This window comes from Neofelis nebulosa, chromosome 1, assembly GCF_028018385.1.
Source record: "Neofelis nebulosa isolate mNeoNeb1 chromosome 1, mNeoNeb1.pri, whole genome shotgun sequence".
NCBI lineage: Eukaryota > Metazoa > Chordata > Mammalia > Carnivora > Felidae > Neofelis > Neofelis nebulosa.
This window is the reverse complement of record NC_080782.1, coordinates 214,683,033-214,700,025: the sequence shown is the minus strand read 5'-3', so window position 1 is coordinate 214,700,025 and position 16,993 is coordinate 214,683,033. Positions and strand designations below refer to the sequence as shown.

At 41.1% G+C, this 16,993-nt stretch overlaps 1 protein-coding gene across 1 annotated transcript; it reads left to right on the top strand.

Moving 5' to 3' along the window:
- Positions 1 to 11,165: 11,165 nt before the first annotated feature.
- LOC131484987 (kelch repeat and BTB domain-containing protein 6) lies at positions 11,166 to 15,917 on the top strand. The gene has a single exon (XM_058683870.1). The coding sequence runs from the start codon at positions 11,507 to 11,509 to the stop codon at positions 13,625 to 13,627; it is 2,121 nt and encodes a 706-aa protein (XP_058539853.1). The 5' UTR covers positions 11,166 to 11,506; the 3' UTR covers positions 13,628 to 15,917.
- The last annotated feature ends 1,076 nt before the right edge of the window (positions 15,918 to 16,993 follow it).

Genomic DNA, 16,993 nt, shown 5'->3' with positions numbered 1-16,993 from the left:
AGGGAAGTTTAGAGCAATAAATGTCTAAATTGGGAAAAAAGAAAGTCTCAAGTAAACAACCTAACTTTACATCTCAAGAATTAAAAAAAAGAGAGCAAACTAAATCCAAAGACAGGAGAAGAAAAGAAGAAAGATTATAACAGAAATAAATAAAAGAGACTAGAAAAACACACCATAATCAGGTGAGATTTATCCCTGTGATGCAAGGTTGGCTTAACATAAACAAATCCATAAATGTGATACATCAATCACATTAATAAAATGAAAGATTAAAGTACATGAACATCTCAATCAATGCAAAAAAAAAACCCCATTTGACAAAATTCAAGATCCTTTCATGATAAAAGGTTTCAACAAATTTGTTATAGAAGAAATGCTTCTCAACACAGTAAAAGCCATATATGAAAAGTCCACAGCTAACATCATATTTAATGGTGCAAAGTTGGATGATTTTTTTTTTAAGATTAAGACCAAGACAAGAGTGTCCACACTTACCACTTCTCATCAATACATAATCAACTTAATCATCAGGAAAAAAGAAATCAAATCCACGATGAGCTGTCACCTCACTTCTGTTAGGGTGATAATATCAAAAAGACAAGAGGTAACCAGTGTTGGTGATAACAAGAATGTGGACAAATGCTTTATTCAGCACTGTTGGGAGGAATTTAAATTGGTGTAGCCCTATATAACACTATACGGAGATTCCTCAAAAAATTAAAAATAGAACTACTGTATGATCCGGCAATCCCACTTCTGGGTGTATATCCACAGAAAATGAAATAAATATCTTGAAAATATATCCCCACTCCCATGTTCATTACAGGATTACTCACAAGAGCCAAGATATGGCTATAGCCTAAGTATCCATTGATGGATGAGTAAAGAAAATGTAGCATACACATATAATGGAATATTTTTCAGCCATTAAAAGAAGGAAATCCTACCATTTGCAACAACATGGGTGAACCTGGAGGATATTATGCTAAGTGAATGAAATAAGCCAGGCACAGAAAGTCAAATACTGTATGATCACTTATATATGGAATGTAAAAATCTCAAACTCATAAATCCAGAGAATATATGGTGGTTGCCAGTGACTGGGGTTGAGGAAATAGGGACAAGTTGGTTAAAGGGTATGAAATTTCAGTTGTAAGATGCATTAAGTTCCAGGTGTCTAATGTACAGCAATGGTGACTACAGTCAATAATACTGTATTGTATACTTGAAATCTGTTAAGAGTAGATCTTAAATGTCCTCACCACAAAAATTTTTTTTTTTAATTTTTTTTTTTCAACGTTTTTTATTTATTTCTGGGACAGAGAGAGACAGAGCATGAACGGGGGAGGGGCAGAGAGAGAGGGAGACACAGAGTCGGAAACAGGCTCCAGGCTCCGAGCCATCAGCCCAGAGCCTGACGCGGGGCTCGAACTCACGGACCGCGAGATCGTGACCTGGCTGAAGTCGGACGCTTAACCGACTGCGCCATCCAGGCGCCCCCACAAAAAAATTTTTAAAAGGTAACTATGTGAAGGGATGGATGTATTAATTTAGTTGTGCTAATCCTTACACAAAATATCTTAAATCATCATGTTATACACCTTTAAAAAATCGTGTTGTACAACCTTACTATATATAATTTTTATTTGTCAATAATACTCCAGTAAAGCTGAGAGGTGGGAGGAAAGAAGTGTGTTGTTTACCCCTTACACATGTTGGGGTTCTCCAGTTATTTTTCTGTTAATGATTTCTAGTTTAATTCCACAGTGTTCGGAGAGTATACTTTACATGATTTCTATTCTTTGAAATGTGTTAAGGTAAGCTTTATGGCCTGGAATGTGATCTATCTTGGTGAATGTTCCATGTGAATTTGAGAGGGATGTATATTCTGCTGTTGAAAATGAAGGATTCTTCAAATGTCAGTTTAGAGTCAGACGATTGATGGTGCCTTTCTATTCAACTAAAGTAGTCCTCCTGTATCCATGGTGGATAAATTCCAAGGTCCCTCATGGATGCCTGCACAAGCAGATACTACCAGAACCTCTAAATACTGTTTTTTTTCCTATACATACACACCTATGATAAAATTTAACTTATAAATTAGGCACAGTAAGATTAACAGCAATAACTAATAATAAACTAGAACAATTATAGCAATATACTGTACTGATAGTTATACGAATGTGATGTTTCAAAATATCTGACTGAACTGTACTCATCTTTCCTCTTGTGATTTGAGATGATAAAATGCATATGGGATGAAATGAAGTGAGATGAATAACGCAGGCATTGTGACATTGCATTAAGCTACTATTGACCCCCTGACAATTCGTCAGAAGGAGGATCATCTGCTTCCAGCCCACAGTTAACCACAGGTAAATGAAACCATGGACAACAAAACCATGGATAAGAGAGTGCTACTATATATATCCTTAATGATTTTCTGCCTGCTGGACCGATCAATTTCTAATAGGTGTTGAAGTGCATTTTATATAATTATATTTTCTCTTCTCTCTTGGCATATCAATTTTACTTCTATTTAATTTTTTCTTTCAGTGTTTCAGACTATTGTCTGTGCAGTGCCCTAGGGGTAGTAGACAGCTAAAAACCATCTCTGATTTTTACAATCCCATGGAATCCAGGACTGCAAGCCCTCCTGGCCTCCAAAGCCAGGCACCAGAACCGTATGAAGATTTGCTTTCTGAGATGCTGGCACTCTGGAGTATTGAACAGAGGGAGAGCACAAAGAAAGTGCCTTCCCTCCCTGGTCTTGGAAAGGTTTACAGTCAGCTCCTATAAGTACATTTAATTAGAAGCCTGGCCCTCAGGCTGCACCTATGATGATAAGGCCTCTTTCACAGAAAGAATGAGCTCCTGAGTCTGTGACCTCTTGCTATGTCCATGGTGGTATCTGTTTAAGAACTCTTTCTCAGTTGGTTTCAGTCCTGTGGGACCCACAAGCTTAAGCCCTGTTAGCCCCTAGAGTCAGGCAATGTAGGGGTGTTCCCTGAATACAGCTGCAAAAATCAGTATACCAGACAAGTATATAAGCTCCTTTCTGGAAAATACCATTGAGAGGGAGTGAAGCAGCAGGAGAGCACAAAGATTGCATCCCCTGGTCTCTGTTTCCTGGGAATAGCTCCATAGAGCCCTCTAAGTGTGCCAAACCAGAACTGCTCCCCAAGACCAAAGCTCCTAGACAAAGCACATAGGCCTCTTTCTCAGAAAGCCTGGGTGTGTGTTTCAGTTGGCTCTCTGTGTAGTGCCCTGGGAGAGGGAGTCCGCCAATAACTGTCTCTCTGTTACAGTCCTTTGGGACCCAGGCCTCCGTAGCCAGGTGATTAAGGGGAAGGAGAAGGGGAAGTGCAAGGGGAAGGAGGAGGAGGAGAAGGAGGAAGAGGAGGAAGAAGAAAATGGAAAAAATAAAAGATGGTGTCCACTGGTTTTAGCAAGGCAGAGTGAGAACATGGAAGATGACTTTTTTTTAATTTAAATCCAAGTTAGTTAATATAGTGTACCAATGGTTCCAGTAGAATTTAGTGATTCATGACTTACATATAACACCCAGTGCTCGTCCCAACAAGTGCCCTTAATGCCCATCACCCATTTAGCCCAATCCCCACCACCTATCCTCTAGCAACCCTCAGTTTGTTTTCTGTATTTAAGAGTCTCTTATGGTTTGCCTCCCTCTATTTTTGTCTTATTTTTCCTTCTCTTCCCCTCTGTTCATCTGTTTTATTTCTTAAATTCCACATATGAGTGAAATCATATAATATTTATCTTTCTCTGACTGACTTATTTCGCTTAGCATAATACATTCTAGTTCCATCCACTTTGTTGTAGGAAGAGGATGCTATTAACCTTACAAATAAAACTGCCAGTTATATTACCAGCAAAAGATAATTTTTTTTTTTTCGGGAACGGCAGAGAACTACAATCTAAGACAAGCAAGCTAGAAAACCACAAGCAAATCTGGAGAACAAAGGAAAGGTAGCTCTTTTAAAGAGGAGAGAGAGGAGTTGGGAAGGGCTGTTATAAGCAAAAACTCCATTGGCTTAAACTGAGAGCTGGAAGTATAGTGGTTTTTCATTGGCTGAATTATGACTCTCTCTCATTGGTTGGACTGTTGAGGGGGGCCAAGAAGAAACCTTCCTTCCTCTTGCTGGGAAAGTAAAGTAATATCCACTGGGATTGGCTAGGAGTGGTAGGGCTGAGCACTTGCCTTCCCCCCCACCCCTCCCATTCCCCAGTTCTGACTCCATTCTTTTTTTTTTTTAATTTTTTTTTTATGTTTATTCATTTTTTTTTTTTTAAGAGACAGAGAGTGAGAGAGCAGGGGAGGGACAGAGAGAGACACACACACACAGAACCTGAAACAGGCTCCAGGCTCTGAGCTGTCAGCACAGAGCCGGACACGGGGCTCGAATCCACGGACCGTGAGATCATGACCTGAGCCGAAGTCGGACGCTTAACCGACTGAGCCACCCAGCTGCCCCCTGACTCCATTCTAAATGAGTTTTCCTTTTATTGATTTTCACAGTGTCCACCTAGTGGAGCATAAAGATGAGAACTGCTGGAAAGGAAAAAAACAAAAAACAAAAAAAGGTGCCTATTGGCTCTAGAAAGGTAGAGGGAGAGCAGGAGGATGGCACCTACTAGCCTCCATTCCTGGAGAATATTCCATCAAGCCCATGCCCCTTTGACCAATGCTTTAAATGTGCAAATGAGTCTCTTTCATGTAAAGTCTAGGTGCTTTCCAAAAGGCTGCTTCTGTACTGGGCCCTGGGAAGGGTGAGTCTGCATGTGAGACCTTTAAGAGCCATTCCTCAGTTCCTGCAGCCCTTTGGGTCTTATGGATGGGAGCCCTGATGGTCTTCAAAGCCAGATGTTTTGGGGGCTCATCTCTTAATTGATGGTCTTAAAAGGTGGCATGCCCACGGTGGGGTATGAACACTTCATCCATCATGAAGCAGCTCTGGGTTGTGAGTTCTCTCCCAATTGTGTGTTCTTCCACTGGGGGTGGAGTAAATGGCAAGATTGTTCTCAGCCTTACTTACCTCGTTCCATGTGGATTCCCCTTCATTTGCTAATGCAAAGGGGTCAGTCCATCAGTTTTAGGAATTTTTTTTTTCCAGAGGAAATTTTTCTGTAAATAGCTCTAAATTCAGTCTGTCCATGGAAGGAAGTGAGTTTAGAATCTTCCTATATCATCATCTTTTTTTTTCTTTTATATATATATAGAGAGAGAGAATGTGCAAGTGGATAAGGGGCAGAAGAAGAGAAAAAGAATCTTAAGCAGGCTCCACACTCAAAGCAGAGCCCAATATGGGGCTTGATCTCATGACTGTGAGATCATGACCTGAGCCAAAATCAAGAGTCAGATGCTTAACTGACTGAACCACCCAGGGGCCCCTATATCACCATCTTGAACTGGAACCTACATCATTTCTTTTTTTTTTTTTTTTCTTAAGATGTCCATTTCTCTTCTTACATTGCCCAATTTTTGCATGTTGTCTACTTTAGCCTACAGCACTAAGCATGCTATTCATAATTGTTCCAGTTCCTAGTCTGATAATTCCAACACCCTTGCCATGTCTGGTTCTGGTGCTTGCTCTGTCTCTTCAAATGGTCTTATTAAATGCACTTGCTCTATACCCTTGAAACTAACATTATGTGCCAACTATAATTTTTAAAAATACAGTAACATAACCTTGTGTGTAAACTGTACTCAAATGCAAAAGGGGGGGGCATTAAACACAACAAAATAAAATAAATACTACACCTGCTCTGTCTCTTCAGATGTTGGCCTTTCTTTCTTCATAGCCAAACATGATGTACTGGGTAAAAGGCACTGTTGTAAGTAGGCCTGTAGTGATGTGGTGGTGAGGTGTGTGTGGAGGGCACATGTTCTATGGTTCTGTCATTCTATGATTAGGTTTCAGAGTTCATACCTCTGAACTGTGAGCTTTCAAGGTTTTTGTTTTTAAATTCTTTTCCTTCCCCTTAGGTCAGATACAATTTGGATTGAGTGAGCAGGAGGTGGGTATTTCTCTTCCTTTAGGTCAGTTAGGCTCCAATAAGACCCCAGCAGGTGAGGCTCTGATTAACTAGTTTCTCCTGAGAATGATCCTTATTAAGAACAGAGGGTTCTGACGGATTTAAAAATGGTTGCTTTTCCCTCTCTCCCTTCAGAAGTATGAGGGGATTTTTCTCTATATTTGTTGTGAAGCCTGGTCAAGGTCCCGGAGGTAAATCTTACAATTTGGTGCCCACCACTCGACCCCCACCCATGACTGGGTCCCCTGGAGTTGTTAACTCTCGAGTTGTCCACACTGAGCCCTCAGCAATTCATCAGTTTTCATATTTCAGGTTTTTCCACCTTGGCACTGGTTCCTGCAGCAGTTTCAGCCGCTGGGTGTCTGCTCAGGTAAGCTGTGACCCCCTGTAGTCTCGGGTCTGTGTCTTCAGTCTTGGGAGCAGCTGTTTGCCCAGTGTTTTCCTGTCTGTCATGAATCTAAGAAGAGTTGTTGATATTTCAGTCTGTTCAGATTTTTACTTGTTTTTAGGCCAAGTGGGGAATTCCAATTTTATTTATTTATTTTTTGGTGAGATATAAAGTATGTGTTATTCTACCTTACAGTTTTTGTGGCAGTATTGGTGGGTAGGACATAATGTAAGATCCCTTCCACTTGGATTCAATATTGGTCTTCTGGTGATGTCTTTTCCTGAAAATTAAATGTCCAAGTTGAAGATCATGTAAGGACTGTGGTGGGAAAGTCAACCTGACCTGTTGATGATAAATGAGTGTAATTTAATACATGCATTTAATAAGACATTAGCAGTATTTAAGGATAGATGTTGGAGTGATCAAATGAAGGGCACCTAAGACCAGAAGAGGTAAGGAATCCTCACTGGCGTATTAATGAGGATTAATAATAATCCTCATTATTTCATAAGGGAATAATCAATGTTGCTTGGAGGAGGAGGGGTCAAGGATCATCAGAGCTAAGTTCAAAACCTGTTGCAGGTTTAGTTCCTCAGCGTTTGGCTGTTTTTAATTTGAGAGCATCACTGTGATTGGTCTGGTTTGGTCTGGTCTGGTTTGTTTTTTCCCCAGAGGACTGAGGAAGGTAAGGAATAGTGAAATTTTTGTAGCAGCGTAGGTACTTGTTGAATATCCTGAATAACCTTACCATTGAAGTGAATTTCTCAATCACTAGAGAAGAACAAAGGGATTCCAGAGCAGAGAAAATTCTCTCTGGTAGCAGCTTAACTATAGTGGTAGCAGTAGCTGTTTGCAAAGAAAAGCTTCTAGCCACCCTGAAAACAAGGGTATGAATGTCCTTCCTTTTTTGTCAAAAAAAAAGGGGGGGGGAAGGGTAATGAGTAACTGGAGAGTCTAAAAGTAGGAGAAACAGATAAAGAGGTTTTCAGGTTTTAAAATGCAGAGCTGGAAGAGGAGTCCCAATTAAAGAGAAGGGCATTGTTTTCTTAGGGCATACAAGAGAGGGCAACAGCTAAAACGCTAGGGGTCTGGCTCTAGCAATTAGCCAACCAATCCTAGAAATCCTCAAGGTTGGCTTTTGGTCTCAGGGAAAGGGGAATTAATGATGATGTTAATACATTTAGGGGACAAAGTTGTCCCTTCACATGAGGAGATAGCATGTCCTAGCTAATGGTCTTGAGGGGGCTGAATAAATTACGTTGTGTTTTTAGAAACCGTATGTCTGTTGTGGGCAAGAGCTTGTAACAAACAAGTTGTTAAAATCAGATGAGCAGAGAAGACAGTCATCTGCATGATGGATAAGGAGAGAATTACAGGGAAAGATTAGATTTCTCAGGTTTGCATTTAGAGTCCTAGAGAAATAATTACTGGCCTCAAGAAACCCCTCAGGCATGGCAGTCCGTGTGTATTGTTGATTTTTTCCATGTGATAGCCCAAAAGATATTTGTGTCAGGGTGAAGGGGTGTAGTGGAAAAACAACCAAAAAAATGAAGAACAGAAGTTAATGACTGTGAAGTAAGTGGTGTTGGGTCACATATAGACCAGATGGTATTGGGGTTAGGAACTAAAGGAAACCTGGCTGTAACTACTTCGTTGCTCACAAGTGTTAAATTAAACTAGCCAGTCTCCTTGGTCACTAGGATTCTTTACTGGAGAGATTGGATTATTACAAGATGTGTCAACAAAGCCTTGAATCAGGCGAAAATATTGGAGGGCTTCTAGTTTTAAATATGTCATGGAAATCTTAGAAGTGGCATGGGAGTGGCAGAGGTTTGGCCTCCCAGACTTGGCCTGTGTCAGAGGGAGTGAGCCGCCCAAAGGGAGTCAGGTATTATAACTAACATAGTTTGTACTCAAATAATTGGGGGATTTTTTACAGGAGCAAAAAAAGTCTGATGGTTAATGAGTCCTAAAAAGGCAAAGGAACATAGGTACAGAGCCAGGTACTTCAATGGTGAAGCATTTGGGGGAGCAAAAAAAACCCCTGATATTCCTACTGGGAAGTAAATCTACTCCCAGAAAGGTTACTGGGGCAGTGGAATTAAGCACTAAGTCATGGTATGCAGTGAGAGGTACTAAGGAGGCAGAAAACGATGTAGACAGAGGCAAGTAATGGGTAGATGATCAATCCCACTGCAGGTATGATTTATGCAGTCCAAGGGAGGTTAGTGGGAAAATTACAGACGTAATTACAGAAAATTACAGACGTATTAGTTTTCTAGGGTCTACATGGTACTTTGTTACGTAGTACAGACTGGGTGGCGTAAACCAAAGAAATGTATAATCTCATACTTTTAAGTCCAAGATCAAGATGTCCACAGGATTAGTTCCTTCTGAAGGCTGAGAGAGAAGGACCTGTTCTAGACTTCTCTCTTTGGCTTGTAGATATGGAACATTTCATCATCACAGCAAAGTCTATTGAACAATACTGCTGTAGGCCTGAGAGTACAGTGTCTAATAAACATTTTACATTTTGTGAAAAGCAGTCTAAAGCAAATAATCCTGTTAAGGGCATATATGAAGAAGTTAAAACTCAGTGACTGAACATAATTTATTTTGAGGGTTGTATCCTGAGACGAAGTTGATAAATACAAATATTCGACACTTTCATGAAGCATAGATTATACTAATTCAAGGGATGCTTAAGTATGTATGATACTGAGTTCTAAGGATCCTGAGCAGAACAGGGTCTCTTTGTTGAAATATTTTTATTTAAAATTATCCACAATAATTAGAATTCCAGAATCTTCCATTGATTTGGGGATGGTAGTGCAAGAAGGTGTACTGGCCTAGTTATAAACATTTACATTAAGAGATTAACGGAAAGACTTTAGCACTGCTTCCCAAACGTGAAATATTGAGACCGCCAAAGCATCTATTTATAGTCCTTATTTACATAATTTGACATAATTCATATATACTGCTCCCCAAGACTGAACTTTAATGGCCCTGCAGATACTGCTGAATGTTTAAAATACTACCCTATCCTTCAGAATTCTTCCAGAGGCAAGTTTAAAATCTGTAGGTCAAAAATTCAAATCCCTGACAACAGCAAATGCTAGGAGGGATATGGAATGAACAACAGGAATGCTCATTAATTGCTGGTGGGAATGCAGAAACAGGATAGCCACCAGTCTGGAAAACATTTTGGCAATTCCTTACAAATCTCAACATGGTCCTTATCCTAGGACCCAGCAATCAGTCTCCTTGGTATTTACCAAAATGAGTTGAAAACTAAGGTCCACACAGAAACCAGCACGTGTGTTTATAGCCGCTTCATTCACAATTGTAAAGACTCAAAGCAAACCAAATGTCATTCAGTGAGTGATGGATAAATTATGGTAAATCCATACAATGGAATATTATTCAATGATAAAAGAAATGAGCTGTTAAGCCATAAAAAGACAGGGAGTAACCTGAAATGAATATTGCTAAGTGAAAGAAGACATATTAAGAGGCTACACATGGTAGGATTCCAACTGTATGACATAATGGAAAAGTTAAAACTACCTAGACAGCAAGAAAATCAGTGGTTTCTATGAAAATCAGCAAGAAAATCAATGGTTGGAAGGCAGGGAGAAGGAGGCATAAATAGATTGAACACAGGATTTTTAAGGCAGTGAAACTATTCTGTAACTGTAATGGTAGATACATGACATTATACCTTTTTCAATACCAATAGAACTGTACAACACAAAGACTGAAACCTAATAGAAACTATACGCTTTAATTAATATGTACCGGTGTGAATTCATCACCTGTATCAAACACATACACTTATGCAAGATGTTAATAATGGGAGAAAACTGTAAGGAGATGGGAGTATTTGGAAGCTATCTACACATTCTGCTCAGTTTTTGGAGTACCTAAAACTGATCTTAAAAATAAAATCGTTATTAACAGATAAAGAAAAAAAAGAGACAAACAACAGCAAAAAAAAAACAAAACAAAACACAGACTTAAATATAGAGAACAAACTGGTGGTTGCCAGGGAAGGGGGGGCGGGGTGTGGGGTGATGGTGAAAGAGATAAAGGGGATTAAGAGTACACTTGTCTTAATGAGCACCGAGCCATTAATGTATAGAATTATTGAACCGTTATATTGTACACCTGAAACAATATTTGGAGAAAAAGAGATATTAAAAGGCGGGGGTGGCAGGGTGAGGGGGTGGAATCTCTGCAGAAACCTGCAGCATTTTGAATTTTTTCCTCCAGGCTCCTGATTTCAAATGAGTAGGTGCTTGATTTTTCACAAATGGTAGAAGAAAAGCTAAAACCTATCTAACCCTTACATTATAGACACTGCGTAAGCACTTTATTAACCTAATCCGCAAATATTTATTCAGAGCATCCTATTTAACCTACGCAATTCATGTCGTCGTCACATCGGGCTATGATATACTGTTGTTCTTCACATTTTTAAAACTAGTTCTGAGAGCAAAGCCAAACAATTGACAAATACAGATCCGGCGTCTCATCTGGATTCCAAATCCAAAGTTCTAAACCATAAAACAGAACGAAAGAAAATTAGCGATTTCTAATTCCGTCACCCGAAACAATGAACGGCTGATAAATCTCGCGATACTATTGAAACTACTACCCCCAAAATGCACAGCGGCTTCGGTCCGTCCGCCTATCCCCTGGAGTCTGGAGGGTCCCGGCATGCCTCAAGGCGCGAAAGGCAGCCTGGGAACCGTAGTCCTCTTGGACGCCTACCGGTATTGCCAGCGCGGCAGTGGCGGATCTCGGTTCCGTCCAGCGGGTTCTGTAAAGCGAGCTGAGGCGGAGAAAGGGCGCGGAACTGGAAAGGGGTGAGTCAGGCGCTGGCTACGTGATAAAGGGAGGCGGCACTGCGGCATAAGACTGAATTAGGTAAATGGACCCGTGCTGCAGTCTCTCCGGAGACACCGCGATCTAGCGCCAGCGAGAAGAGGGCGAGGAGGAGCCAGAGCCCGGTCCTTGCACCCGTTCTCGCCCTCGTACCCCGCCGCCATCTCCACCATGCAGTCCCGGGAAGAAGCTCCGCGCTCTCGCCGCCTGGCCAGTCCCCGCGGTGGGAAGCGGCCCAAGAGGGTTCACAAGCCCACGGTTTCGGCTTTTTTCACGGGCCCGGAGGAGCTGAAGGACACGGCTCATTCTGCAGCCCTGCTGGCGCAGCTGAAGTCTTTCTACGACGCGCGGCTGTTATGTGATGTGACCATCGAGGTGGTGACACCTGGCAGCGGGCCTGGCACCGGCCGCCTCTTCCCCTGCAACCGTAACGTGCTGGCTGCCGCGTGTCCCTACTTCAAGAGCATGTTCACAGGTGGCATGTACGAGAGCCACCAGGCGAATGTGACCATGCATGATGTGGATGCCGAGTCCTTCGAGGTGCTGGTCGACTACTGCTACACAGGTCGTGTATCCTTGAGTGAAGCCAACGTGGAACGCCTTTACGCGGCCTCTGACATGTTGCAGCTCGAGTACGTGCGGGAAGCTTGTGCCTCCTTCCTAGCCCGCCGCCTTGACCTGGCCAATTGCACCGCCATCTTTAAGTTTGCCGACGCCTTCGGCCATCGCAAACTGCGATCACAGGCCCAGTCCTTCATCGCCCACAACTTCAAGCAGCTCAGCCAGATGGGTTCGATTCGGGAAGAGACTCTGGCAGACCTGACCCTCGCCCAGTTGCTGTCTATCCTGCGCCTTGATAGTCTAAACATAGAGCTTGAGCAGACCGTGTGTCATGTGGCAGTGCAGTGGTTGGAAGCGTCTCCCAAGGAGCGCGGTCCCAACGCTGCGGAAGTCTTCAAGTGTGTCCGCTGGACCCACTTCACAGATGAAAATAAGGACTACCTGGAAGGGCTGCTGACCAACACCATTGTGAAGAAGTACTGTCTGGACCTTATCGAAGGGGCCCTGCAGATGCGATACGGTGACAAGTTGTGCAAGTCTCTGGTGCCGAAGCCAGAGAGCAGTGGCGGCAGCAGCGGCAGCGGCACTAGCGGCGGTGGCGGCGGCAGCGGCGGCAGCGGCAGCGGCAACAGCAGTGGCGGCGGCGGCGGCGGCAGCGGCTGCGGCAGTAGCAGCAGCAGCTCTATGGTACCTACATCAGAAAATCCGCCCCAGAGGCTGGGTGTGTGCGCTAAGAAGATGGTGATCTTCTTTGGACATCCTAGGGATCCCTTTCTGTGCTGTGATCCGTACACCGGAGATATTTACAAAGTGCCGTCACCTCTGACCTGCCTTGCTCACACCAGGACTGTAACCACCTTAGCTGTCTGTGTCTCTCCAGACCATGACATCTACCTGGCTGCCCAGCCCCGGAAAGACCTGTGGGTGTATAAGCCAGCCCAGAATAGTTGGCAGCAGCTTGCCGACCGCCTGCTGTGTCGCGAGGGCATGGATGTGGCCTACCTCAATGGCTACATCTACATCTTGGGTGGGCGAGACCCGATTACCGGCGTTAAATTGAAGGAAGTGGAATGCTACAGTGTTCAGAGAAACCAGTGGGCACTGGTGGCTCCGCTACCCCATTCTTTTATATCCTTCGATCTAATGGTAATTCAGAACTATCTTTATGCTCTCAACAGCAAGCGCATGTTCTGCTACGATCCTAGCCACAATATGTGGCTGAAGTGTGTTTCTCTGAAGCGCAATGACTTTCAGGAAGCCTGTGTCTTCAACGACGAGATCTACTGTATCTGTGACATCCCAGTCATGAAGGTCTACAATCCAGTCAGAGGAGAGTGGAGGCAGATCAATAATATTCCCTTGGTGTCGGAGACCAACAACTACCGGATAATCAATCACGGCCAAAAACTGTTGCTGATCACGTCGCGCACCCCACAGTGGAAGAAGAACCGGGTGACCGTGTATGAATATGACACTAGGGGAGACCAGTGGATTAACATAGGTACCACGTTAGGCCTCTTCCAGTTTGATTCCAACTTCTTCTGCCTGTCAGCTCGTGTTTATCCTTCCTGCCTCGAGCCTGGTCACAGTTTCCTCACGGAGGAAGAAGATGTGCCGAGTGAATCCAGTACTGAATGGGATTTAGGTGGATTCAGTGAGCTGGACTCTGAGTCAGGAAGTTCAAGTTCTCTATCTGATGATGATTTGTGGGTTCAGGTAGCTCCTCAGTGAAATGCACAGGATCAGAATTTGTTGTAGACAGGTTGAAACACTACGGTGTTTTTACTGCTTTGGAAAGTGTCTTAAAGAGATACCCTTTCTCTTTGCTGGGAAAACAACAAAACAAAACAGGTTGATTAATTTCAGGTTTGGTTCAGAAAGGGTATTGTTTGAAATACTAACATATTTAATGTTAGGGAGTTTATACACTCAAAGAAATCAACCTATTTAATAATTTACTGTTCTAGAAGTCCTATATTGATTTGATTGTTTGGTATGTTTATGTTTGATTATACTAATTTAGTCTTCTGTTCTTAAATCTTATATTCTGTTTCGTGCCACAAGTACTGTGACTTGAATTTTGATTTTTAAAATAGAAAACTTACTGGCTAGGAATTACCAGGTGGGGTTTTGAAAGTATATATTTTCCTTCAGAACAGGGTAGTAGGTTTCCACAACTTTAAATTAGTGGGTTATTACAAAATGTGTTCTAATTTAAATATAGTTTGCCAGGTTTTAGCTTAGTTACCTCCCCTGTGTGAAGAAGAGAAACAAAGAAAGCGTATATGTTTAATGTGACTGGTGATTTCATTTGTAATGATGTGCAGAATGGCAGTAAGCTCACTAAAAGTAAAAACGAAGCAAACACAAACAGGATTCTACTGTTTGGAAAGAAATTTGTTTTAAATTTGTAATATAAAATGTGTATTTGCAAACAGTGACCAGTTTTCCATCTGTTCTAGTAGTGTCACCAGTCATTGAGAAACCTTAAAAAAAACAAAAACAAAACTAACTTGCTTTGTCGCTTCACATTTTTGACCTATACTTGATACATGCTTCACAGAATCAGAGGAATAATCCTCTTTTTCACTGGAGACGATTGTGTAAATTTGTATCCATTGTCTTAAAAAGTTTATGTGATTCTTAAAATACTTGGGCTGTACAATTTTAGTGTTCATCTGAGATTTGTCAGCAAAATGTGATTATTCTTTGCTGTTTAATGAGATAATATTCGTTTTGAAAATATGTGTAAGCTAAGAACAGTATTTTATTGAGATCAGTAGATATTGTGTCTATCAACTATAAAATCAAGTGCCAGCAAAGGACTTTAAAACTTTAAGTTGTGTATAGAACTGTTTTGTGTAGCATTGAAATATTGTCAGTTTTTGTAAGTCACTAAATGTTATTATCAGCTTAAAGGTATTTTTGTATTAAAAGTTTACAGTTAAATAACATAAGTGAATGATGGCATTTGGGGCCAGTAGTGAAAGTATATTTCGTCTAAAATATTTCCCTAAGCAGTGGTATACATGGTTATTTTATTAGGATATTTGTATTTGTTCTGTGTTTCTCTGTGAACCACGCTCCAGTCTTTGTTTCTGTCACACTACGTAAGGGAATGTTCAGAAACAGAGACTAAATCATACAAAACTGACATTGCTAAATACAAGTGCTTACCTCTTGAGGGTTTACTAGATATGGTTGTCACGCTACATACACGTGATAATGACCGGTTGCTTATGGTGTATATGTTTTTTCTATACCCAGTTAGAATTTTCTTCTTGAATCTTCATTTAGTAACATGCTAATTCCTCTTCGACGTTTATGCTCTAGTGACAGAATGCTAACATTTCTTACACCCTGGCTGAGTACAGAGGATTGTGCTCTCAGGTGGGGACCTGAATTTTTTAATGAAATACCATAGGATGAAAATGGAGAAAGGGAGACACAAAAGGTTGAAAAAAAGAAAAAAAGGTTGTCAGCCATTTTGATTGGCCATTTGAAGATACTACAAAACATTCCTGTTTAACATTTTTAGTGAAATAAGATGCTTGTCCTAACAGTACGTGTTCCTTCAAAAGGGCAAACATGCTTTTAGTTGTGTAAGACTACGTTTTGTTCTATTTAACAGCAGGGTTGTTACGAGCACTGTACTTAACACAAAGCTGTGTCTCAGTAGTGTATTTGGCCAATTTTTTCTTCACCAGTAACTTCTTGTGGGTAGCTTTTTGTTTTGTAAGGTTGAAATAGGACAGTGCTGATCTTAACCGGATTGTCCATCTGCAGAATTAAGGTATGCAAACGATTGAGGAGTGACAAATTCTCTGATTTGTCATTCTCAACCTTTGAGTTAGGTAAAAGCTAAGTAGCAGTGATATCTTGGTTTACAAAGAAGTTTTCTTGGGAAGAATTTTGGTTTCGTGATATATTTGTGAATTAGAGAATCGGTGTTAATCATTATTTTATAGGTAAGTGATTTGTATGTGATTAGTTGCAAATAAAACTGGTATTAGAACCTAAACTTCCTGACTTTTTAATTCAGTGTTTGTGCTAAGTGTGTAATGCTCTTGCCTGTGCATTGAATGATGCAACCAGCAGTGTTGAAATCCCTTCTTGACGGGAAGCACCTTTGTCTCAGTTTTCCAATTAATCGGCACATCTTTTAGCAGATGTTCGATAGAACATTGCAAGACTACTCTTCTTAAGATTTAGAATGACCTTAATTACCTTTGTGTCTGTTCCTGTAGTCTGAAAAGTGTAACCCAAATTTTTATAACTTCTAAGTTTGAATGATAAGTGTCGTTAGGGTTTCCAAAAGGATAAACTAGAAGCTAATTTAGCAATTGGCTTGTTTATATATGGATTAAAGAAAGAAATTAAATTATAATAGCTCTTTTCATTGATTTTAGTTAAGCAGAGATTTTTAAGGTTTCTGTACCTGACGTTTTTGAGAATCTGGGGAAAGCTTTTGATCTATTTCTTTTTTAAATTAAAAAAAAATTTTTTTTTTTAAATTTTAGAGAAAGCGTGAGCAGGGAGAGAAAGAGAGGGAGAATCTTAAGCAGCTTCCATGCCCAGTGAGGAGCCCAATGTGGGGCGTGATACTACGACCTTGGGGTCATGACCTGAGCCAAAATCAAGGGTCAGATGTTCCACCAACTGCGCCACCCAGGCACCCCTTGATTTATTCTTAAGAAAAAGGCAAATTTGTTATAATTTTATAATGTCAAAGATGACAGGACACTTCTGCTCATCTTAACTGAGGTAAGAATACATGTGACAGTCTCCTTCCCTTATCTGTTTAAAAAGGTCAAGGCCCTTTTCATCTAATTTTAAAGAAACATTCATTATAGCAAATATGATAAAGCAGGGAAGGTTAGGAAGCAAAATTATTTACAGAAAATGTGACTCACAGTAGAAATGTAAGAGTTAATGTTTCTTTTAAAACCAACAAGAGTATAGAATATATACAAACCAATTGATTTTTTACATAATAATAAACGAGATAATGTTCACCGGAGCTGCCATGGAGGCAATAGGTTTTGTGTAGAACAGGAAAAAGGATCCCCTTCTTGACTGAGCCATTTGTCACCTGGA

What these genes read in the sequence shown, in the direction of transcription:
- LOC131484987 (XM_058683870.1), top strand. Translation starts at nt 11,507, where the DNA reads ATGCAGTCCCGGGAAGAAGCTCCGCGCTCTCGCCGCCTGGCCAGTCCC.